The 24,672-nt window shown below is 35.0% G+C and overlaps 1 protein-coding gene across 4 annotated transcripts in view; it reads left to right on the plus strand.

The window, feature by feature from the left end:
• STXBP5L (syntaxin binding protein 5L) overlaps window positions 1-24,672 on the plus strand; it is a 374,922-nt gene that overhangs the window by 204,171 nt on the left and 146,079 nt on the right. For all 4 annotated transcript variants that reach the window (XM_066240760.1, XM_066240762.1, XM_066240761.1 and 1 more), the window contains exons 17-18: window positions 2,178-2,350; window positions 5,492-5,617. In XM_066240760.1, coding sequence (XP_066096857.1) covers window positions 2,178-2,350; window positions 5,492-5,617 — 299 coding nt within the window. The remainder of the gene's footprint in view (window positions 1-2,177; window positions 2,351-5,491; window positions 5,618-24,672) is intronic.

Raw genomic sequence — 24,672 nt, forward strand, 5'->3', positions numbered from 1 at the left:
CTAAAGTTTGAGAACCACTGGGCCAAGCAAAGGCATAGAAACTGGCCTGAGCAGACTGTAAGAATACTGGCTTCACTGGAGTAAAGAAACCATCTCGAGAATGATAGCTGATTGGCTCAGCAGTAGAGCGTCACCCAGTGTGTGGAAGCCCCAGGTTCAATTCCGGGTCAGGGCACACAAGAGAAGTGACCCTCCGCTTCTACACCCCTCCCCCTTCCCTCTCTCTCTCTCTCTCTCTCTCTCTCTCTCTTTTCTCTTTCTCTTCCCCTCCTGCAGCCATGGCTAAACTGGGGTGCTGAGGATGGCTCATGTCAGGTTGCTGAGTAATGAAGCAGTGGCCCCACATGGGCAGAGCATCTCCCCGTAGAGGGCTTCCCTGGTGGATCCTGGTCCTGGTGCATGCAGGAGTCTGTCTCCCTTCCCGCCTCTCACTTAATAAAAGAAAAAGAGAGAGAGAGAGAGAGAGAGAGAGAGATGAGAGACCAGATGGGAAATATAGGAACTAGGAAAGCTCTTTATTACTAGAGGTAAAATAATTTATTTTCACATAAATAAATAAATAAATGCATCTGTAGATAATGGTCTCTTTCTCTATCCAGTCCATTTTACCATTTTATCAGAAAATAGAGATAATCTCCTAAAGGCCTACTGAAGATTATCTGCTTAAGACATGAATGTAAATAACTTTTTTACCTCAAAAACGAAAATATTACTCTTTTATAGTATATTTGTTGAATTAGCCTTTAAAAAATTTTAATTGATTTTAGAGAGGGTGGTAGAGAGAGTGAAATATTGATTTGTTGAGACACTTGTTTATACATACATTGATTGATTATCATATGTGCCCTGACCAGGGATCAAATGCACAACCTTGTCATATAGGGAGGAAGATACCTGGCCAAGGCAAAAATTGACCTTTTAAAGTATATTACTTAAAATCCAAGGCTTTGAAGCTGGATAAGCCTAGGTTTTAATTCTGGTTATACCAGAGAGAATACCTGTGTGACTGAGCAAGTCAGAAGGCTCCATTAGTCAGTCGTAGATCTGGGTAAGGCTTAATCTCACCACCTATATAATTCCCTGTGTAAATAAAATGGAAGGTAGTAATAAACTAGAAAGAAATGCCAGTTCTATACAGATCTTATGATGATTATATAAAGTCATTAACATAGTATCTAAATGTAGTAAGCACCCAGTAATTAATAATTGTTATTGTCACTAGAGGTTTTTTATAGTTTAAAGATAATTATGACAAGCATTTTGGTAATATTGCTATATTCACCACCTCATAATGACATTGTGTAACAATTGTTTCAATCTCAAAAATACTGATTTTTACATTATAAAGCAAATGTTTGTTACAAAATCAATTTTAATAAAGCATTAAGTGCAATAATAAAGTATTTAATTTAAAAACATTTTTAGTTATAAAAACGTTTTGGATTTTAATATAAATTATCATGTGTATCATTAAGCAACTCTGACTAAGCTAATGAAATTAAACAAGGAAGAGCTAATCTAATAAAAGAAACAAAAAGAAATATGGAATTTATATTGAAAAATTATTACTGAGTTAAAGTCAGAATTGAAGGAAACTTTTTTAAAACTAAAAAACCTTTACAAATAACAATTTATAAACACACACTTATATCCATTTTAATCTCTTCCACTGGAGTAAACATGACCAATTTTTATCTTTTTCATATATGGAATTGTAATTTATACTTTATGTTAAAGAATATTTTTAAAATTTTTAAAGGTTTTATTTATTGATTTTAGGGGGGTGGAGAGGGGAGGAACAGAAGCATCAACTATGTGCCCCAACTGCACAAGCCCGGGGTCTCTAACCAACAACCTCAGCATTCCAAGTCAACACTTTATACACTGCACCACCACAGGTCAAGTTTTAAGGAATCTTTATTACATAAAAAATTATCTTCACTGCTAGGTATTTTTCTCATAATTCTGAAGAATTAAAAAGTATTTTTCATTCTTTGTGACTACCACTTAATATTTTATATAATTCACTATTTAATTCAGTTTGGAATAGCTCAGCTTTACTATAAATTGAAATCGAACTTAATCAGAAAATATAATTACTGAAAATTATCATCTATTTTAGTATGATTATTTATTATCATGACTTAGATTTATTTAAACTTGATTTTTTTTTTTAGTCATTAGAAGTACGACTTCAGTATGATGTTGAAGATATTATTACTCCAGAACCAGAAACAAGTCCTCCATTCCCAGATCTTTCATCTCAGCTTCCTTCTTCAAGGAGTCTTTCCGGGAGCACTAACACTGTGGCTAGTGAAGGAGTAACGAAGGACAGTATCCCATGCCTCAAGTAAGGGTTGCTACTAAATTTTAAAACAATTTAACATATTAATCGTATAATTCTTTAAAACTGTGCCAAATAAAATCATTCTTCTCTCATTAAGTTGTTGTCAAGTGATCTACAATCCATCATAGGGCCCTCTGGTATTTCCTTTGAACATCCCAAAGAGTGCACAGTATTTTCATCCTTTACTTACTAATTCACATATATCCTTCCCAAAAGGGTCCTAAAGAAAATATGGCTTTGATAAAATGAGAAAAGTTTTCTTAGGGCAGAAACATGGCCACGTTTATATTTCCAAAATGAAAAAGTATGTTAAGGGAATTTCTTCAGCTTTCTTGGAATTGAAAAGAAACCAAGTTTACTACCTACTGTAAGAATACTTTCTTTTTTTTAACTGTTGCTATTTGGTAGTAAACTATGTTTTCTCAGTATAGCTAAACAAAATTTAGTGTCATAATCAAAGAAAATTTAAAGTTAGTCAAGCCATAGTAATATTTATCTTAATTATTTTTATGGTTTTCAATAATCAAATATAAAAGAATGCAGTTTCTTTAAATTACTACTCATTGCTTCTTTATCATCAAAACATAACCTTTGGGGTGGGGGAGGTGAAGCTGTTGGAGAATTAAGGCTAGTTTTGGAACTAGCCACAGCTAGTTGGAGAATTGAGCCTAAGCTAAGAATTTCTATGAGCATCATATGAAATATCTAAATCTTCTATGATAGGAACGTCGATAACTAGTTTCCTCATTTCTTATGAAAACACTTGAACATTTAAAAATAAGATTTCAGAAACAAAATTCTTTTTAAAAATTAAAAGATAGGGATAAAAGGAAAAAACAGTGAAAGCAACAGAAATTTGGTAGTGGAGATTAAGTAAGCAATAACAATATTGAAGCATAATAAAATAATGTTGACTTGAGAAGTAATATAAACAATCTTAAGGATAATCAAGAGAACCAAAGTATAAAAATTAGTACAGTCCTATGTTATGTATATAAGGTCTTAAAAACCAAGCAGCAGAACTGATCTAAGAATATTATTCTATGAATTACATTATACTACAAGTGGTTTTTGAATTGCATATAATCTATGATTTAATAAATTATATGTTGACATCGATCCCTAAGTCATTTTTCCTTTGCTGGATTTAGATTACCATATACATTAACAGATAAATAAGCATTTCAACAAGCCAACTCTTCATTTTTAGCAATATTACAGTACTTATCAACATACATATATTTGTGCAAATACTGATTTTTAATGTTTTTGCCTTTGTGCTTCCTAGTGTGTAGAGTAGGAGGTCATCCTAGGCCTCACTAAAAGAGTAAGATTTACACAAAAAGTATATAAGGAAGTTAGCGGAATAATGTATGGTGGACTAGTGTTCCAGGCAGAAGGAAGAGCTAGAGCAAAGGCCTTCAAGTGCCTGGCATATAAGGAAGTCAGTATAGCTAGAACAAAGGGAGCAAGGTTAGCCGCGAGGGTAGTAGAAGATGAAGTCAGTTATGCCATAGAGAGCCATTGTAATGACCTGGGGCTTTTATTCCTAATTAAATGGGGAGTCATTATAGAGTTTTGAAGAGAGATGTGACATCAGATATAAACTTTAAATTGATCACTTTGATGGCTATGTTGAAAATGGATTTTTGAAATGGGAGAAAAAAAGTAGAAGCCAGGAGACTAGTAAGGAGAATGTTTGCACCTAATTAGAGATGATGTTTAGGGCTTGTAGATTTAGCAGTAAAAATATATATAGCAATTTAAATCTGAAATTCAGATAAATAATAAACATTTTTAGTTTCAGTATATTCCAAATATTGCATGGGACATACATACAGTAAAAAAAAACAAGCCAGTTTATTATTTATTTGAAATCCAGACTTAAATGGATATCCAGTATTTTATTTGTCACCTATAAATAGGATAGTAGCAGTAGAGAAGTAAAAAGGGGTCATATTCTGAATGTGTGTGTGTGTGTGTGTGTGTGTTCATTTTTCCATTGACTTGAGAGAGAGAGAAAGAGAGAGGGAATGGGAAAGAGAGAGAAGCATCAACTCATTCCACTTAGTAGTTCCACTTAGTTGTATAGTCACTGATTGCTTCTCATACATGCCCTGACTAGGTCAAACCTGCACTCCGGCACTCTGGGTGGATGCTTTATCCACTGAGACACCTGACCAGGGTCCTTAGTATATTTTTAAGGCAACACCATCAGCATTTGATAATTGATTGGATGTGAGGTATGAAAGAAAGATATTTGTCAATAATGATTTTAAGTTTTCTAACTGAGTAACTAGAAAGATGGGGTTGATATCAACTAGAATAGAGAAGGGTTCAGGTGGAGCAAATTCAGAAAGAACAGAAATTCAGGTTTTGGATATGTTGAAATGTTGGGTGGTAGGATTAATGGTTATTTCTTTTAGTTTTATGAATTATATCTTAAAAATATGTAATAAATATTTCATAAGAGGCCCTGGCCAGTTGGCTCAGTGGTAAAGCATTGGCCCAGCATGTGGAAGTCCTGGGTTTGATTCTCAGTCAGGGCACATAGGAGAAGTGACCATTTGCTTCTCCACCTCTCCCCCCAATCTCTCTCTCTCTCTCTCTCTCTTTTCCCCTCCCACAGCAATGGCTTGAATGGCTCAAGCAAAGTTGGCACCGGTCACAGAGGATGGTTCTATGGCCTCACCTCAGTTTCTAAAATTGCTCAGTTGCCAAGCAGCGGAGCAGTGGCCCAGCCGGCAGAGCCTCGCCTGGTAGTGGCTTGCCAGGTGGATCCCAGTTGGGGTGCATGTGGGAATCAGTCTCTGCCTCCCCACCTCTCACTGAATAAAAAGAAATTCATAAAAAAATAAATAATAGAAATAATTAAAAATACTATTCTCAAAAGAAAAAAGGAAGTGATGAAGACCAGTTGAAGTTCTGGACCTGACTGACTGAACAGCTACTTAAAGAAAAAGCTATGCAGTCACAGTGGCTCGTTGTATTTTGAGAAAGCTAGAAGACATTGTCCACCTGCCTACTGCCTTTAATTCCTGGTATCGAGTATTTCTGTAGAAAGATTCTCTGTAAATTATGCAGATTAGCATGAGCATACTTATTAAACTGTATACTAGAACTACCTTTTCTTTTTTTTTCTAGTGTTAAGACACGACCAGTGCGGATGCCTCCAGGATATCAAGCAGAACTTGTTATTCAGTTAGTATGGGTGGATGGCGAACCCCCCCAACAGATTACTAGTCTTGCTGTAAGCTCAGCATATGGAATGTAAGTAGCTAAACATTCTTTCTGATTTGTATTATTTATCTAATAAGTTCAATCTATTTATATATTTCTTTTAAAATACTTAAGTAAGGTTCTAATATGAAAAGAAGCCCTTACTTGGATTTTTATTAGATAAAAAATGGTATTAAAACTCATGGACATGGTCAACAGTGAGTGTGGTGCTTGCCAGAGGGAGGAGCAGTGGGGAGAGGTGGAGGGAGGGTATGGGAGGATAAACAGTGATGGAAGGAGACTTGACTTGGGGTGGTGAACACAATATAGTGTACTGTGGAATTCTGCACCTGAAACTTGTATACTTTTGTTAACCTGTGTCACTCCAATAAATGCAAAAGGAAAAATGGTAAAAAAAAAAAAAATGCTATAGGAAAATAATAATTTAAATATGAATTATGATTACTTGTTCTTTCTTGATGTCAAACTTGTGACAGTATTTTCATTTTTAATGTTATTAACAAGTTGTTAGGATGTTATTACACTTATACATTTTTGTTTATATACTTCTACATTTATATTTTTTATTTGTATTTTTTTCCTTTTGTTTTATTTTGAATGCCAGAGTCAGATTTTTTGGGATACAAATCCTAATTTTTCTTTCTAGCTGTTGGATATATTAGAGAAGTTACTTACATTTCTGTGCTTTGTTTCCTTTTCTGTAAAATGAGAATAAAATGTTGTTGAGGATTAAATGTATTAATACACATAAAATGTATCTTTTAGGTTCAAAGTAGGATACATATGACATATTCAAGATAGGATAATTTGAGGAGTTTTTAATTAATGGATTTTTTATTTAGGATCTAGAGAAACAACACAAGGTAGTTGGGTATGCCAGGGCTAGACATAACTTGAAGATGTAGTTAATTATTACCACGCTATTTACTTAAATACAAAGTAAAGCAATAATTGATCTTATCTAACAAATACAGAAGCAGAATTTATATATGAGAAAAAGAAAAAAAGCAGAGAAATAAAAATCATAGTAACTTTCTAAATAGAGAAATTAGTGTTTTTCTTTCATTTGTAAGAAAGATGTAATGAGACCAGTCAGGGTATTTGCTCTTGGGGAGCTTTATAAATCATCAACTAAACTAGGTTTGGTATTTCTGGCTTTTTCAGGATACCTGAGTTGTTTAATTTGTGATATATATATGACATTTTTGTGTTATGTTTATCATTATTTGGGAATACTTCCAACAGAGCTATATCAGGTCTATACCATTTCTTTCTTGTTATAATTAATTAATTCCACCTTTTTGGTCTAACTCAGCCCTCAAGCAGATTGACCATGAGTGCCTCAGCCTTTTTATAAAGCAGATTTTAAGTTTAATAGTGCCACAGGATAATGGCTTTATGACAACATTTAACTACATAAATATTAAATGTTAATGAAAGAGAGAAAGAGAAGGACAATCACAATTATTATTTTGTTTTGTTTTGTTTTTGTTTGTTTGTTTGTTTTTTGTATTTTTCTGAAGCTGGAAACGGGGAGAGACAGTCAGACAGACTCCCGCATGCGCCCGACCGGGATCCACCCGGCACGCCCACCAGGGGCGATGCTCTGCCCACCAGGGGGCGATGCTCTGCCCCTCTGGGGCGTCGCTTTGCTGGGACCAGAGCCACTCTAGCACCTGGGGCAGAGGCCAAGGAGCCATCCCCACCGCCCGGGCCATCTTTGCTCCAATGGAGCCTTGGCTGCGGGAGGGGAAGAGAGAGACAGAGAGGAAGGAGGGGGGGTGGAGAAGCAAATGGGCGCTTCTCCTATGTGCCCTGGCCGGGAATCGAACCCGGGTCCCCCGCATGCCAGGCCGACGCTCTACCGCTGAGCCAACCGGCCAGGGCCCACAATTATTATTTTAAAAATCTTTGGAAACTACTTGCTGTCCAATATCCTAGTTGGCCTAAGTCTAAGCTAAGAGGTCCCAAGGATAATTTAATCAAGTTTAGCTGAGTAGCCCAATTTTCTCGTGATTACTGATTGTTCTACTCTTTTGAAGAATTTACCAAGGGGCAAATGTTAAGTAAGAAACTGTGCAGGGTCTCAGATTATTTGCCTCTTTCAAGCTAGTTGCTCACCACACTTTTGTATGTATATATCTTGACTGAAAACTGTCCTTGGGTAAGAGAAAATGATAGTTTATTATTGACAGCAAAAACAGCAGCTAGAGCAGTATCTTACATCAGTTCCCTGAGCCTCAGTCCCACCAGGGAGCATGTTGAGAAACCAATGGTACCTGCATATGCAGTGGATATTGCAAGAGAAGAACTCTAAGTTTCAAAAGTTATGAAAATAGGTCTCCTGGTGACCTGCCTATCCATCTGGAGAGAGTCCACATCTTTATTCTGGAGTATAAGCAGACCTTCTCTGGAGAAGAGAAGGAGATGCCTTTATCATCTTTTTTTTTTTTTTTTTTTTTTTTTTTTTTTTGTATTTTTCTGAAGTTGGAAACGGGGAGGCAGTCAGACAGGCTTCCGCATGCACCCGACCGAGATCCACCCGGCATGCCCCACAGGGGGCAATGCTCTGCCCATCTGGGGCATTGCTCTGTTGCAACCAGAGCCATTCTAGCTCCTGCAGCAGAGGCCACAGAGCCATCCTCAGCGCCCGGGCCAACTTTGCTCCAATGGAGCCTTGGCTGCGGGAGGGGAAGAGAGAGACAGAGAGGAAGGAGAGGGGGAGGGGTGGAGAAGCAGATGGGCACTTCTCCTGTGTGCCCTAGTTGGGAATCGAACCCGGGACTCCTGTGCACCAGGCTGACGCTCTACCACTGAGCCAACCGGCCAGGGCCGCCTTTATCATCTTTTTAAAAGATTATTCTCATATTGTTTTTAAATTATTTTTAATTACAGTTGATATTAAATATTATATTCAGGTGTTAAATATAGTGATTAGACATTTCTATAACTTACAGTGATCACCTCAAGTCTATTACCCATCTAACACCATACATAGTTATTTATATATATAATATACATTATATTGTATATAAGCAAGAGAGAGAGGGGACAGACAGGGAAAAACAGGAAGGGAGAGAGATGAGAAGTATCAACTCATAGTTGTGGCACTTTAGTTGTTCATTAATTGTTTTCTCATACATGCCTTGACTGAAGGGCTCCAGCCGAGCCAGTTACCCCTTGCTCAAGCCAGTCACCTTGGGCTCAAGCCAGTGGCCTTGGGGTCCCACGCTCACATGTGCTCAAGCTAGTGGAGCCCGAGCTCAAGCCAGATGAGCCCACGCTCAAGCCAGCAACCTTGGGATTTTCAACCTGGTCCTCAGTGTCCCAGGTCAAAGCTCTATTCACTGTGCTACCACCTGGTCAGGCACAGTATTATTGACTATATTGTCTGTGCTATACTTTGCATCCCAATGATGTTTTTTGTTTGTGTTTGTTTTTTAAGTGAGAGGCAAGGAGGCAGAGAGACAGACTCCCACATGCGTCCCAACCGAGATCCACCCAGCAAGCCCCCTACCAGGCAATGCTCTGTCCAACTGGGGCCATTACTCTGTTGCTCAGGGCCCCCATGATGTTTTTAACTGGCAATTTGTACTTTTTTTTTTCTCTCTCATTTTTCTGAAGCTGGAAACAGGGAGAGACAGACAGACTCCCGCATGCGCCCGACCGGGATTCACCCGGCACGCCCACCATGGGGTGACGCTCTGCCCACCAGGGGGTGATGCTCTGCCCATCCTGGCATCGCCATGTTGCGACCAGAGCCACTCTAGCGCCTGAGGCAGAGGCCACAGAGCCATCCCCAGCGCCCGGGCCATCTTTGCTCCAATGGAGCCTTGGCTGCAGGAGGGGAAGAGAGAGACAGAGAGGAAAGCGCAGCGGAGGGGTGGAGAAGCAAATGGGCGCTTCTCCTGTGTGCCCTGGCCGGGAATCGAACCCGGGTCCTCCGCACGCTAGGCCGATGCTCTACCGCTGAGCCAACCGGCCAGGGCCAATTTGTACTTTTTAATCCCTTCACCTTTTAGAGCAGTGGTAGTCAATATGGTCCCTACCGCCCACTAGTGGGCATTCCAGCTTTCATGGTGGGCGGTAGCAGAGCAACCAAAATATTAATAAAAAGAGATTTAACTATAGTAAGTTGTCTTATAAAGATTTATTCTGCCAAACAGCGAAAATCCGACATAAAGTACTTGGTAAGTAATTATTATTATATGCTTTAACTTGTTATAACTGTTTTATAAATTTTGTAAAGTAAAGTTACTTTCCTACTTTATAAATCACCATTACTGTGGAACTGGTGGGCAGTTAGAAAATTTTACTACTAACAGAGATACAAAAGTGGGCGGTAGGTATAAAAAGGTTGACTACCCCTGTTTTAGATCCATGTCCCATACCCCTCTTCTGTCTGGCAACCAGCAGATTTATTCTCTGTGTCTATGTTTGTTTTTCTTTTGTTTGTTTGTTTTGGATTTTAGATTCCACATATAATTGAAATCATATGGTATTTGTTTGATTTTTTTTTACTTAGCCTAATACCCTCTAGGTTCAACTATGTTGTCACAAATGGTAAGATTTAATTCTTTTTATGGCTGAATAATATTCTATTGTATATATGTACCACTTCTTTATCCATCCGTCTATTGATGGACACTTAAGTTGCTTCCATATCTTGGCTTTTTTTATAAATAATGCTTCAATGAACATAATGTTTTGGATTTGAGGGGAGAAATACCCAACAGTGGAATTCCTGGGTCATATGATAGTTCTACTTCTAATTTTTTGAGGAACCTCCATACTGTCTTCCACAGTGGCTCCACCAATTTGCTATCACACCAACAGTGCACAAGGGTTCCCTTTTCACTACATCCTGGCCAACAGTTGTTGCTTGTTGATTTATTGGTGATAGTCATTCTTACAGGTGTGAAGTGATATCTCATTGTGGTTTTAATTTGCATTTTTCTGATGATTAGTAGTGCTGAGGAACTTTACATATGTGTATTGGGTATCTGTATGTCCTCTTTGGAAAACTGTCCATTCAAGTCCTCTACCCACTTTTTAAAATTGGGTTGTTTGTTTGCTGGATGTTAAGTTGTATGAGTTTCTTATATATTTTGGATATGAGCACCTTATTGGATATATTATTGGTGAATATATTTTCCCATTCAATAAGTTGACTTTTCATTTTGTTGATGGTTTTCCTCTCTTTCAAAAAGGTTTTAGTTTGATATAATCCCATTTATTATTTTTCTTTTCTTTCCCTTGCCCAAGGAGATATATACAAAAACACCAAGTATAGTCGCTAATGGTGATGTTGGAGAGTTTACTTACTATCTCTTCTTCTAGGAATTTTATGGTCTCACATCTTACATTAAATCTTTAATCCATTTTGAGTTTATTCTTGCATATGGTTTAAGAAAGTGACTCAGTTTCATTGTTTTACATTTATCTTTCCAGATTTTTTAACACCATTTATTGAAGATGCAATAGATTAATTAACCAGGTAGTTGTGGGCTTATTTCTGGGCTCTCTATTCTCTTCTAATGATCTATGTGTCTGTTCTTATAACAGTGCCATGCTGTTTGAATTACTGTAGCCTTATAATATAGTTTAATAGCAGGTAGGGTAATGCCTCAAACTTTTTCTTTCTTAAAATTACTTTGGGGAAGAAAAGATTGCTTGGCTATTTGGAGACTTTTGTAGTTCCATATAAATTTGTAGATTATTTATTCTAGTTTTGTAGAAAATACTATTGGTATTCAGATAGGGATTACAGTGAATCTACATATTGCTTTGGGTTTTATGGACATTTTTTTTATTTTTTTAATAATTTTATTTTTTTAATGGGGTGACATCAATAAATCAGGATACATATATTCAAAGATAACAAGTCCAGGTTATCTTGTCGTTCAATTATGTTGCATACCCACCATCCAAAGTCAGATTGAAATTTTTTTTTATTTTTATTGAATACAGAGAGAGGAAGGGAGTAAGTGGGAGACAGAAGCATTAATCTGTTTCTGTATGTGCCCCAGCCAAGGCCTTATGGACATTTTAATGGTATCAATTCTTTCTATCCATAATCACAGTATATTTTCCATTCATTTGTATCTGCATTTTTAAAATGTCTTCCAGTTTTCTGTGTACAGATTGGTTACATCCTTAGTTAAATTTAATCCTAAGTATTTTTATTCTTTTTGATGCAGTTGTAAATGCAATTTTTTTCAAATTTGCTTTCTGATAGTATGTTATTGATACATAAAAAATGCAACTGATTTCTGAATATTAATTTTGTATATTGCTACTTTGGTGAATTCATTAATTAGCTCTAAAACTTTTTGGTGGAATTTTTCATGTTCTTAGTACATTATATCATTTGCAATATGGCAATATTTTGTTAGGAAGCTTAGATTTCTTTTCATGAGAATATTAACCTTTAATTTTTGTTTTCAGGTTTGGTATCAGTGGTTTTAGGCTTCATAAAATGAATTGGGAAATGTTCTTACCTCCTTTATTTTCAGAAAAATTTGCATAAGATTGATATTATTGTTTTCTTAGGTGTTTGACAGAATTAACAAGTAAAGTCATTTCGGCCTAGATATATAATATATATATTTTGTGTGTGGGGGGGGAAGGTTTTAAGTTACAAATATAATTTTTAAAATAGATAAGGAGATAGTAAGATTTTTTTTCTTTTTATTTGTGTCAGTTTTGGTAATTTGTGGTTTTCAAAGAATTTGTCATCCATCTGAAATTTGGAAAAAAGTAATAAATAATGATAATACAAAGTATATTGTAAAGATACTTTATTTTAGTATAATTTGTATAACTTAAAATTTATCCATTTAAGTTTACATTTTAATTATTTTTAGTAAATTTGCAGAGTTGTACAAAGCCATAATCATAATAAAATTTTAGGATAGTTTTTTACTCTCCAATGACTTTCATATTCATTTGTCATCAATTCTCATTTTTAGCATTAGCCCCAGACAACCACTAATTTATTTTCAGTCTCTAAAGATTTGCCTTTACTGTTGCATAAATGGATTAATTTAATATGTGGTTTTTCATCCACCCACTTTAAATTAGCATACTGTTTCTGACATTCATTCATGTTATAGAATGTATCAGTACATTATTCCCTTTTATTCTAAATAGTGTTTTATTTTTCCATTTTGCATGTTGATGGATATTAAAGCACCAACATAATTAAAGGTACAAAATAGAAATATATTTTTTAAATTTTTGATTTTCACTTATTTTACATTTATATAAATATTCAAACATTAGCATTGTTTGTAAATGCCAAATAGAACAGGACCCCATAGGATATTTAGGGACTTTATAATCTGGACTTTTAATTTTCTTTCTAAATAAGTAAATAGTAGTAATTTTTATATTCAAATATATTTTATACTTAAAAATAGAAAAGTTTATCAACTGTTGTATAATTTAGAAGAACAAATTTTGATATGAAATATCCTTTAAGGTAGATGTTCATTAATTAAAGAAACAAAGAAGGAATTATATAATTCCAAAATCTTGAAAGTACTCTTTGTTGGTTGTTTTCCTTTGAGTTTCCTTACCAAGATAGTGACAGAAAATATATCACCTTATTTCCCTCAATGATAACATTCTATCTTTCAAGTAGATTAACCAAACTATCCAATTTTTAAAATCTTTTCTCTATTGTTTGGTCTCTTTCTCTCAGGATTGTGTTCTGTGATTCTCTTAGACTGCCATTTTGTCATAATTTAATTAAGCATTTATTGATGTAAAAAACTTTATTGGGGTATAATGTATATAGAATATAACTTAATTTTAGTATGCAATAAGAAGTTTTACAAGTATACATGACATCATTATCAACTAATGATATAAAAAATGTATTTATCCCTTCAAAGGGTTCCCTTGTGCCCTTTGCATTTAACTGTCACCTCTTAGGCCCTGGCAATACAAAAATACTAATTTTCTTTCTATCACTATAATTTTACCTTTACTATAATTTTATATAAATAGAAGCATAAATTACTTTGTGTTTCTTTTTCAGTTAGCATAATCATTTGTGATTCATCCAAGTTGTGTGTATCACTGACTTGTTCTTTTTTCATTGTTGTATAATATTTTATTGTGTAGATATAAAACTGTTTATCCATTTACCATTTAATGAAAACTTGGGTAGTTTTTTATCTTGACTAGTTAAAATAAATCCATTATTAACATTCAGGTACATGTCTTTATATAACATTTGTTTGCATTTTCTTAGGTAAATAAGAGTGGAATTATTGGGTCATATCATAAATATTTGTTTGAAAGAGGAAAACTGTTTTATAAATAGGCTATACTATTTTGCATTTCCACTAGGAATGTATGAGGGTTTAAGTTTTACCACATACATGTCATCACTTGATATTGTGAGTCTTTTTAATATAATCCAATCTGATGGGTTCAGTGGTAACTAAATGCAGTTGTGGTTTTAATTTATATATTTTGGTGACTCATGATTTGCAGTTTTTAAGTGCTTATTTCACATCTGTACATCTTGTTTGGTAAAATATTTTTCCTACTCTTTTTTATTTTATTTTATAGCGAAGAGGGGTGCGGGGAACAGACAGGGACAGACAGACAAGGAAGGGAGAGAGATGAGAAACATCAATTTATAGTTGTCGCACTTTAGTTGTTCATTGATTGCTTTCTCATAGGTGCCTTGACTGGGGTTGGGGGAGGCTCCAGCTGAGCCAGTGACCCGTTGCTCAAGCCAGCAACCTTGGGCTTTAAGCCAGTGAGTGATCTTTGGGCTCAAGTCAGCAACCACGGGGTCATGTCTGTGATCCCACACTCAAGGTCACAACCACTTGCTGAAACTGGTGAGTCCATGCTTAAGGCAATGAACTCGGGGTTTCAAACCCGAGTCCTCAAAATCCCAAATTGACACTCTATCCACAGCGCCATCACCTGATCAGGCTGCCTACTCTTTATTTAATGAAGTTGTCTAATCACTATTATTCAGGGTGCTTTGAGTATTCTAAATAAGATATTATTTTGCAAATTTTTTCTCTGGTCTGTGGCTTGCCTTTCCATTTTGTTAATGGTATTTTCAATAGAGCAAAATGATTTAAATTTAATGTCATGCAGGTTATCAGTTTTATATTTTAAACTTTGTTCTTTTCATGTCCTATGTGATGGCCTAACCCAAATCATTATTATTTTTCTCCTGATCCATTTTAAGTTAATTTTTGTGTATGATGGAAAGAAAAAGTTAAGGCTCAATTTTTTACTGATGGACATCCAATTGTTTCAAAATCATTTATTGAAGAATTTTCTTTTCTCCAAATTATATTATATATATAATTGCACTTTTGTTAAAAATTAGTTGACCATTTATTTCAGTGTGATTTTTATGAACAGTCTTCTGTTTCATTAATATTTATGTTTATCTTTATTTCAAGACAAGTATACTTGCTTCCAGTGGCTTTAGAGTAGGTATTGAAATTATATAGTGCAAATGCTCAAGCTACCTTCTTTTTTTCTCAAAACTGTTTGGCTCTTCTAGATTTATTACATTTCCATATATATTTTAGAATCATGCTTTCAATGTCTTACACAAAAAAGATGTCTGCTGGGATTTGTTTGGAACTTTTTTACCTTGTAAATCAATTTGGAGAAAATTAACAACATTGAATGATCTGACCATTGATCAAGGTACATCTCTATTTATTTAAATTTTCTTTTATTTCCTTCAGTCATATTTTATAATTTTAGCATACATAACTTATACATATATTATTAAATTTATGCCTAAGTATTTCATTAATGCTATTTTTTAATATTGGATAGAGAGGTCTATAAATTTCAGTTTAGTCAAGGAGATTGATAATGTCAAAATTTTTATATCCTTACTCATTATTTTCTGTAATTGTTCTAGCAATTATTGAAAGAAGAAGTTTTGTATTCTCAACCTTAATAGTAAATTTGTCTATTTTTTCCTTTCAATTCTCAGTATTTCTCAATGTATTTTCAAGCTCTATGATTAGATGAATCCACATTTAGGTTGGCTTTATTTTCTTGATGAATTGGCCTCTTCATAATTCTCCAAATGTATACCTAAAAAGTTTTTGTTCTGAAATATACTTTGTATTAATATTATATAAATATTAATAACGACTTCAATCATCTTTTAGTTAGTACTTTCATGTTGCTATATTTTCCCAATCCTATTAATTTATATTTAAAGTGATTTTTTGCAGTAAACATCTAAGTTTTTATCATACAGGTAACTTGTGCGCTTAATTGGAATGCTTAGACCATTTACATTAATGTAATTATCCATATGGCTGGGTTTAATGGAAATATTTATATTTCTTTCTTGTTTGTTCCATTTGTTTTCTGTCCCTCCTGTTTCCTGCCTTTTAAATTTTGTATCTTTTAGTAATTCTATTTTATCTCATCTATTGTCATAGTATTTTTTAATTTTAATTCTTAAAAACTAATTTTTATGGTTTGCTCAACAGTTTACTATATCTATCTTTAACTTATATAAATAACTATATAATTAGCATTGTACTACCTCACATATACTGTAAGAACTTTATAACAGTATACTTCTATTTTTTTCTTTTCTTAGTGTTATTGTCATATGTTTTATTTCTATATGTGTTACAAACCCCATAATACATTGGTTTTATTTTGCTTTATTTTTAAATTAACTTTATTGGGGTAACATTTGTTAATAACATTATTAAGATTCAGATGCAGAATTTATAATCCATTATCTGTACATTCCACTGTGTGGTTACCATCCAAAATGTAGTTTCCTCCCATCACCATATATTTGACTCCATTTATCCTCTCTTTCTTCCCCTCATCCCCCTTTTCCTCTAGTAACCACCATACTGTTGTTTGTGCCTATGAGTTTTGTTTGTTGTTTTTTGTTTATCCCAAAAATGAGTAAAACCATATGGTTCTTATTCTTTTCCATCTGACCTATTTCATTTAGCATGATACCATCAAGTGGCAATATTTCAACTTTTTATGACTAAATAATATACCATTATACAGGGGTGGGCAAAAGTACACTTATAGTTGCGAGTATGCAAAACACAATTTATTCTTGTATTACATATTAATTATTGTATTGTTATTATTAACCTACTTTTGTCCACCCCTATATATAGATGTACCATATCTTCTTTATCCGTTGAAGGACATTTAGGATGTTTCTATGTCTTGGCTATTGTGAATAATACTACAGTGAACACAGGGGAGGGGTACATAATTTTTTGGAATAAGTGTTCTTAAATTTTGGAGGTACCCAAAAGAGGGATTGATGGGTCATGTGATAGCTTCATTCTTAATTTTTTGAGGAAACACCACACTGTTTTCCATAAAGGCTGCACCAATTTACATTCCAAACAGCAGTGTACAAAGGTTCCTTTTTCCCACATTCTCTGACACTTGTTATTTCTTGTCTTATTGATAATAGCCATTCTAATAAGTGTGAGGTGATATCATTGTGATTTTGATTTGCATTTCTTTATAGCTACTGAGATTGAGCAACTTTTTATCTATCTCTTGTTCATTTGTATGTCTTCTTGGGAAAGAAGTCTGTTCATGTCATCTGCTCATTTTTTAATTGAATTCTTTGGTTTTCACTTATTTTATGGTATGAGTTATTTATATATTTTGGATATTAGCCCCTTATTGGAGGTTTAATTTGCAAATATCTTCTCCCATTCAGGTGGTAGCATTTTTGTTTTATTGATGTGCAATAAAAAATCTTTTGCTGTGCAGAAGCTTTTTAGTTTGATGTAGTGCCATTCGTTTTTGCATTTACTTCCCTTGACTTTGGGGCAATCTTCAACCTTTAGAAGGGTTTAGAACCCTCTGAGACCAAGGTCCATAAAAATTAGTACCTGTGTTTTCTTTTATGCGTTTTACTAATTTATCTCTTTTAGTTCTCTTATTTTTTTTATTTTATTGATTTGAGAGAGGGGAAGAGAAGAGAGAGAGAGAGCGAGAGAGAAACATTAATTTGTTGTTTCACTTATTTATACATTCATTGGCTGATTTTTGTAGGTGCCCTGATGGGGGATCTGACTCACAACCCTGGCATATAAGGATGATGTCCTAAGCAACTGGGCTACCCAGCCATGGTAGTCAAGTCTTTAATCTACTTCTGATTTAATTTTTGTACATAAGGTCAGTCAGATAGTAGTTTAGTTTAATTCTTTTGCAGGCGGTTTTTCAATTTTCCCAACATATATTAAGGAGTCTTTCCTTTATTCACTGTATATTTCTGGCTCCTTTGTTAATTAGTAGTGCATGTATGTGTGAGTTTATTTCTGATTCTCAATTATGTTTCATTGGTGTCTGATTTTTCTGCCACTACCATACTGTTTATATTATTGTAGCTTCATAGTATAATTTGAAGTCAAGGAGTGTGATACCTCCAACTTTGCTCTTTTTTCCTCAGGACTACTTTTACTATTTGAGTTCTTTTTTGGTTCTATACAAATGTGAGAATTTAATGTTCTGTGTATTTGAAAAATTCCTGTGGTATTGCACTTAATCTGCATCTTGTTTTAGGTAATACAACCATTAAGATATATATATAGTTCTTTCAATTTATGAACATGCAATATCTTTGCATTTCTTTGTGTCTTCAATTTCTTTCAACAGTGTTTTATAGTAGTTTTCAGTATATAAGTCCTTTGTTTCCTTTGTTAAATTTATTCCTGAGTATTTGAACATTTTTGTTCAAATTGCAAATGTGTATTTTCTGCATTTCTCTTTCTAATATTTTACTGTTAGTATCATACATACAAAGCAACAGATTTTTGGACATTAACTTTTCCTATCCTGCAACTTTACTGTGTTTATTGTTTCTAATAGTCTTTTGGTGGAGTCTTTAGGATTTTCTATATAAAGAATTATGTTATCTGCAAATAGTGAGTTTTACTTCTTTATTCCCAATTTGGATGCCTTTTACTTCTTCTTTTTGTCAGACTGCTCTGGCTTGGATGAGTATTATGTTGAATAACAGTGGTGAAACTTTACATCCTGTTTTATTTCTTTTTTTTTTTTTTTTTTTTTTTTTTTTTGTGTGATTTTTATTTTTTTTATTTTATAATTTTATTTTTTTAATGGGGTGACATCAATAAATCAGGATACATATATTCAAAGATAACAAGTCCAGGTTATCTTGTCGTTCAATTATGTTGCGTACCCACCACCCAAAGTCAGATTGTCCTCTGTCACCTTCTATCTTGTTTCCTTTGTGCCCCTCCCACCCCCTATCCCTCTCCCATTCCCCCCTCCCCCCCGTAACCACCACACTCTTATCAATGTCTCTTAGTTTCACTATTATGTCCCACCTACGTATGGAATAATACAGTTCCTGTTTTTTTCTGATTTACTTATTTCGCTTCGTATCATGTTATCAAGATCCCACCATTTTGCTGTAAATGTTCCGATGTCATCATTTCTTATGGCTGAGTAGTATTCCATAGTGTATATGTGCCACATCTTCTTTATCCAGTCATCTATTGATGGGCTTTTTGGTTGTTTCCATGTCCTGGCCACTGTGAACAATGCTGCAATAAACATGGGGCTGCATGTGTCTTTACGTATCAATGTTTCTGAGTTTTGGGGATATATACCCAGTAGAGGGATTGCTGGGTCATAAGGTAGTTCTATTTTCAGGTTTTTGAGGAACCACCATACTTTCTTCCATAATGGTTGTACTACTTTACATTCCCACCAACAGTGGATGAGGGTTCCTTTTTCTCCACAGCCTCTCCAACATTTGCTATTACCTGACTTGCTAATAACAGCTAATCAAACAGGTGTGAGGTGGTATCTCATTGCCGTTTTGATTTGCATTTCTCTAATAGCTAAAGAAGATGAGCATCTTTTCATATATCTGTTGGCCATTTGTATTTCTTCCTGGGAGAAGTGTCTATTCATATCCTCTTCCCATTTTTTTATTGGATTGTTTGTTTGTTTGTTGTTGAGTTTTATGAGTTCTTTGTATATTTTGGATATTAGGCCCTTATCTGAGCTGTTGTTTGAAAATATCATTTCCCATTTAGTTGGCTTTCTGTTTATTTTGTTATCAGTTTCCCTTGCTGAGCAAAAACTTCTTAGTCTGATGTAGTCCCATTCATTAATTTTTGCCTTCACTTCTCTTGCCATTGGAGTCAAATTCATAAAATGCTCTTTAAAACCCAGGTCCATGAGTTGAGTACCTATGTCTTCTTCTATGTACTTAATTGTTTCAGGTCTTATGTTTAGATCTTTGATCCATTTTGAGTTAATTTTTGTACAGGGGGAGAGACTGTAGTCCAGTTTCATTCTTTTGCATGTGGCTTTCCAGTTTTCCCAGCACCATTTATTGAAGAGGCTTTCTTTTCTCCATTGTGTGTTGTTGGCCCCTTTATCAAAAATTATTTGACTATATATATGTGGTTTTATTTCTGGACTTTCTATTCTGTTCCATTGGTCTGAGTGTCTATTTTTCTGCCAATACCATGCTGTTTTGATTGTCGTGGCCCTATAATAGAGTTTGAAGTCAGGTATTGTTATGCCCCCAGCTTCATTCTTTTTCTTTAGGATTGCTTTGGCTATTCGGGGTTTTTTATAGTTCCATATAAATCTGATGATTTTTTGCTCTATTTCTTTAAAAAATGTCATTGGAATTTTGATGGGAATTGCATTAAATTTGTATATTGCTTTGGGTAATATAGCCATCTTGATTATATTTATTCTTCCTAGCCAAGAACAAGGTATATTCTTCCATCTCATTATATCTTTTTCGATTTCCCTTAACAATGGTTTATAGTTTTCATTATATAAGTCCTTTACATTCTTTGTTATGTTTATTCCTAAGTATTTTATTTTTTTTGTTGCAATCGTGAAGGGGATTATTCTTTTGAGTTCCTTCTCAGTTGTTTCATTGTTGGCATATAGAAAGGCTATTGACTTCTGTATGTTAATTTTGTATCCTGCGACCTTACTGTATTGGCTTATTGTTTCTAGTAGTCTTTTTGTGGATTCTTTGGGGTTTTCGATGTATAGGATCATATCATCTGCAAAAAGTGATACCTTTACTTCTTCTTTTCCGATATGGATGCCTTTTATTTCTTTGTCTTGTCTGATTGCTCTGGCTAGAACCTCTAGTACCACATTAAATAAGAGTGGAGAGAGTGGACAACCCTGTCTTGTTCCTGATTTAAGGGGGAAAGCCTTCAGTTTAGTGCCATTTAATATGATGTTAGCTGATGGTTTATCATATATGGCCTTTATCATGTTGAGATATTTTCCTTCTATACCCATTTTGTTGAGAGTCTTAAACATAAAATTGTGTTGTATTTTATTGAAAGCCTTTTCTGCGTCTATTGATAAGATCATGTGGTTTTTGTTCTTTGTTTTGTTGATATGGTGTATTACATTAACCGTTTTACGTATGTTGAACCATCCTTGAGATTCTGGGATGAATCCTACTTGATCATGATGTATTATTTTTTTAATATGTTGTTGTATTCGATTTGCCAGTATTTTGTTTAGTATTTTAGCATCTGTATTCATTAGAGATATTGGTCTATAGTTTTCTTTTTTTGTGCCATCCTTGCCTGGTTTTGGTATGAGGGTTATGTTGGCCTCATAAAATGTGTTTGGAAGTATTGCTTCTTCTTCAATTTTTTGGAAGACTTTGAGTAGAATAGGAACCAAGTCTTCTTTGAATGTTTGATAAAATTCGCTGGTATAGCCGTCAGGGCCTGGACTTTTATTTTTGGGGAGGTTTTTAATGGTTTTTTCTATTTCTTCTCTACTGATAGGTCTGTTTAGGCTTTCTGCTTCTTCTTGACTCAGTCTAGGAAGGTTGTATTTTTCTAGAAATTTATCCATTTCTTCTAGGTTGTTGAATTTAGTGGCATAAAGTTTTTCATAGTATTCTACAATAATTCTTTGTATATCTACGGTGTCCGTGGTGATTTCTCCTCTTTCATTTTGGATTTTGTTTATATGAGTTCTTTCTCTTTTTTCCTTGGTGAGTCTTGCCAAGGGTTTGTCAATTTTGTTGATCTTTTCAAAGAACCAGCTCCTTGTTCTATTAATTTTTTCTATAGTTTTTCTGTTCTCTAATTCATTTATTTCTGCTCTGATTTTTATTATCTCCTTTCTTCGGCTGGTTTTGGGTTGTCTTTGTTCTTCTTTTTCTAGTTCCTTAAGGTGGGAAGTTAAGTGGTTCACTTGGGCTCTCTCTTGTTTGTTCATATATGCCTGGAGCGATATGAACTTCCCTCTTATCACTGCTTTTGCTGCATCCCATAGATTCTGCTATGTCGTATTGTCATTTTCATTAGTCTGTATATATCTTTTGATCTCTGCACTTATTTCTTCTTTGACCCATTCATTTTTTAAAAGTATGTTGTTTAGTTTCCACATTTTTGTGGGATTTTTTTCCTCTTTTTTGCAGTTGAATTCTAGTTTCAAGGCTTTATGATCAGAAAATATGCTTGTTACAACTTCAATTTTTCTGAATTTGCTGATATTGTTTTTGTGGCCCAACATATGGTCAATTCTTGAGAATGATCCATGTACACTGGAGAAAAATGTATACTCAGTCACTTTGGGATGAAATGTCCTGTAGATGTCTATCATATCCAGGTGCTCTAGTGTTTTGTTTAAGGCCACTATGTCTTTGTTGATTCTCTGTTTGGATGACCGATCTAGAGCCGTCAGCGGTGTATTGAGGTCTCCAAGTATGATTGTATTTTTGTCAGTTTTTGTTTTAAGATCAATAAGTAGCTGTCTTATATATTTTGGTGCTCCTTGGTTTGGTGCATATATATTAAGAATTGTTATGTCTTCTTCTGTTTTATTTCTGATCTTAAAGGAAAAGCTTTCAGTTTTTCATCATTGAGTATGATATTAGCTGACAGTTTGTCATATTTGGCATTTATTAGGTTGAAGTACTTTCTGTACCAATTTTATTGTTTTCATCAAAAATAGATATTGAATTTTTAAATGCTTTTTTATATCAATTGATATGATTTTTATCTTTTCTTTTGTTGATGTTATATATCACATTACTTGATTTGCATATGTTGAACCATCCTTGCATTCCAGGAATAAACCCTACTTGATTGTGATGTATTATATTTTTAAGTACTGTTGTATTCAAATTGATAGTATTTTGTAGAGGATTTTTGCATGTATGTTCATCAGAGATATTGGCTTTTAGTTTCTTTTTTTGTCCTTGCCTGGTTTTGGTATCAGGGTAATGTTGGTCTCATAAAATGAATTAAAAAGTTTTCCCTCTTCTTCACTATTTTCAAAGAGTTTAGAAAGGGATAGGTATATTAAATCTTATTTGAGGCCCTGGCCAGTTGGCTCAGCGGTAGAGCGTTGGCCTGGCGTGCGGAGGACCCAGGTTCGATTCCTGGCCAAGGCACATAGGAGAGGCGCCCATTTGCTTCTCCACCCCCCTCCTTCCTCTCTGTCTCTCTCTTCCCCTCCTGCAGCCAAGGCTCCATTGGAGCAAAGATGGCCCGGGCGCTGGGGATGGCTCCTTGGCCTCTGCCCCAGGCACTAGAGTGGCTCTGGTGGCGGCAGAGCGACACCCTGGAGGGGCAGAGCATTGCCCACTGGTCGGCAGAGTGTCGCCCCTGGTGGGCGTGACGGGTGGATCCTGGTCGGGCGCATGCGGGAGTCTGTCTGACTGTCTCTCCCCGTTTCCAGCTTCAGAAAAATACAAATAAATAAATAAATAAATAAAAAATAAAATAAAATAAATAAAAATAAATCTTATTTGAATGTTTGGTAGAATTCACCAGTGAAGCCATTGGTCATGGACTTTTGCTTTTGTGGAGTTTTTACTACTGTTTCAATTTTCTTAACTTTTGATTGGTCAGGTTTTCCAACTTTTCATGATTTAGTGTAGGAAGGTTATAAATGTCTAAGAATTTGTTTATTTCTTCTAAGCTATTGAATTAGGTGGCATACAGCCATAGTATTGTTGTCTAATCCTCTGTATTTCTTTGGTATCTGGTGTAACTTCTCTGTTTTCCTTGGTGAGTCTAGCCAGAAACTTGCCAATTTTGTTTATCTTTTTAAAGAAACTTTTTCAAAATTATTTCCTTCTTGCTACTGACTTTGGGTTTTCTTTGTTTCTTTTCTAGTTCTCTAAGGTGAAATGTTATATTGTTTAAGATTTTTGTTTCTTGAGGTAGGCCTGGAACGCTATAAACTCCTCTCTCGTTACTGCTTTTACTGCTGCATCCTCGAAATTTTGTTATGTTGTTTTGTCTTTTTCATTTGTTTGTATGTATCTTTTGATATCCTTTTAATCTCCACATAGTTGTGGATTTTCCAGTTTTCTTTTTGTAGTTAATTTCCAGTTTTATATTGTTGTGCTCAGAAAATATGCTTGCTATTATTTTAATCTTTTTAAGTTCATTGAAGCTAGTTTTGTGCCCCAACATATGGTCTCTATCCTTGAGAATGTTCCATATTCACTTGAGAAGAATGTATTACTCTGTTGTTTTGGGAACGCAAAGCTCTGTAAATGTAAATTATGTCTATTTGGGCCCTGGCCGGTTGGCTCAGTGGTAGAGCGTCGGCCTAGCGTGCGGAGGACCCGGGTTCGATTCCCGGCCAGGGCACATAGGAGAAGCGCCCATTTGCTTCTCCACCCCTCCGCCGCGCCTTCCTCTCTGTCTCTCTCTTCCCCTCCCGCAGCCAAGGCTCCACTGGAGCAAAGATGGCCCGGGTGCTGGAGATGGCTCTGGTCGCAACATGGCGACACCCAGGAGGGTCGCAACATGACGACGCCCAGGATGGGCAGAGCATCGCCCCCTGGTGGGCGTGCCGGGTGGATCCCGGTCGGGCGCATGCGGGAGTCTGTCTGACTGTCTCTCCCTGTTTCCAGCTTCAGAAAAATGCAAAAAAAAAAAAAAAAAAATTATGTCTATTTGGTTTAGTGTGTTATTTACAGCTTGTATCGTATTTCCTTATTCATTTTCTGTTTGGATGATCTATCCATTGATGTCAATGGTATATTCGTATATCCTATTATAATTGTATTTTTG

This window comes from Saccopteryx bilineata, chromosome 8, assembly GCF_036850765.1.
Source record: "Saccopteryx bilineata isolate mSacBil1 chromosome 8, mSacBil1_pri_phased_curated, whole genome shotgun sequence".
NCBI classification, from domain to species: domain Eukaryota; kingdom Metazoa; phylum Chordata; class Mammalia; order Chiroptera; family Emballonuridae; genus Saccopteryx; species Saccopteryx bilineata.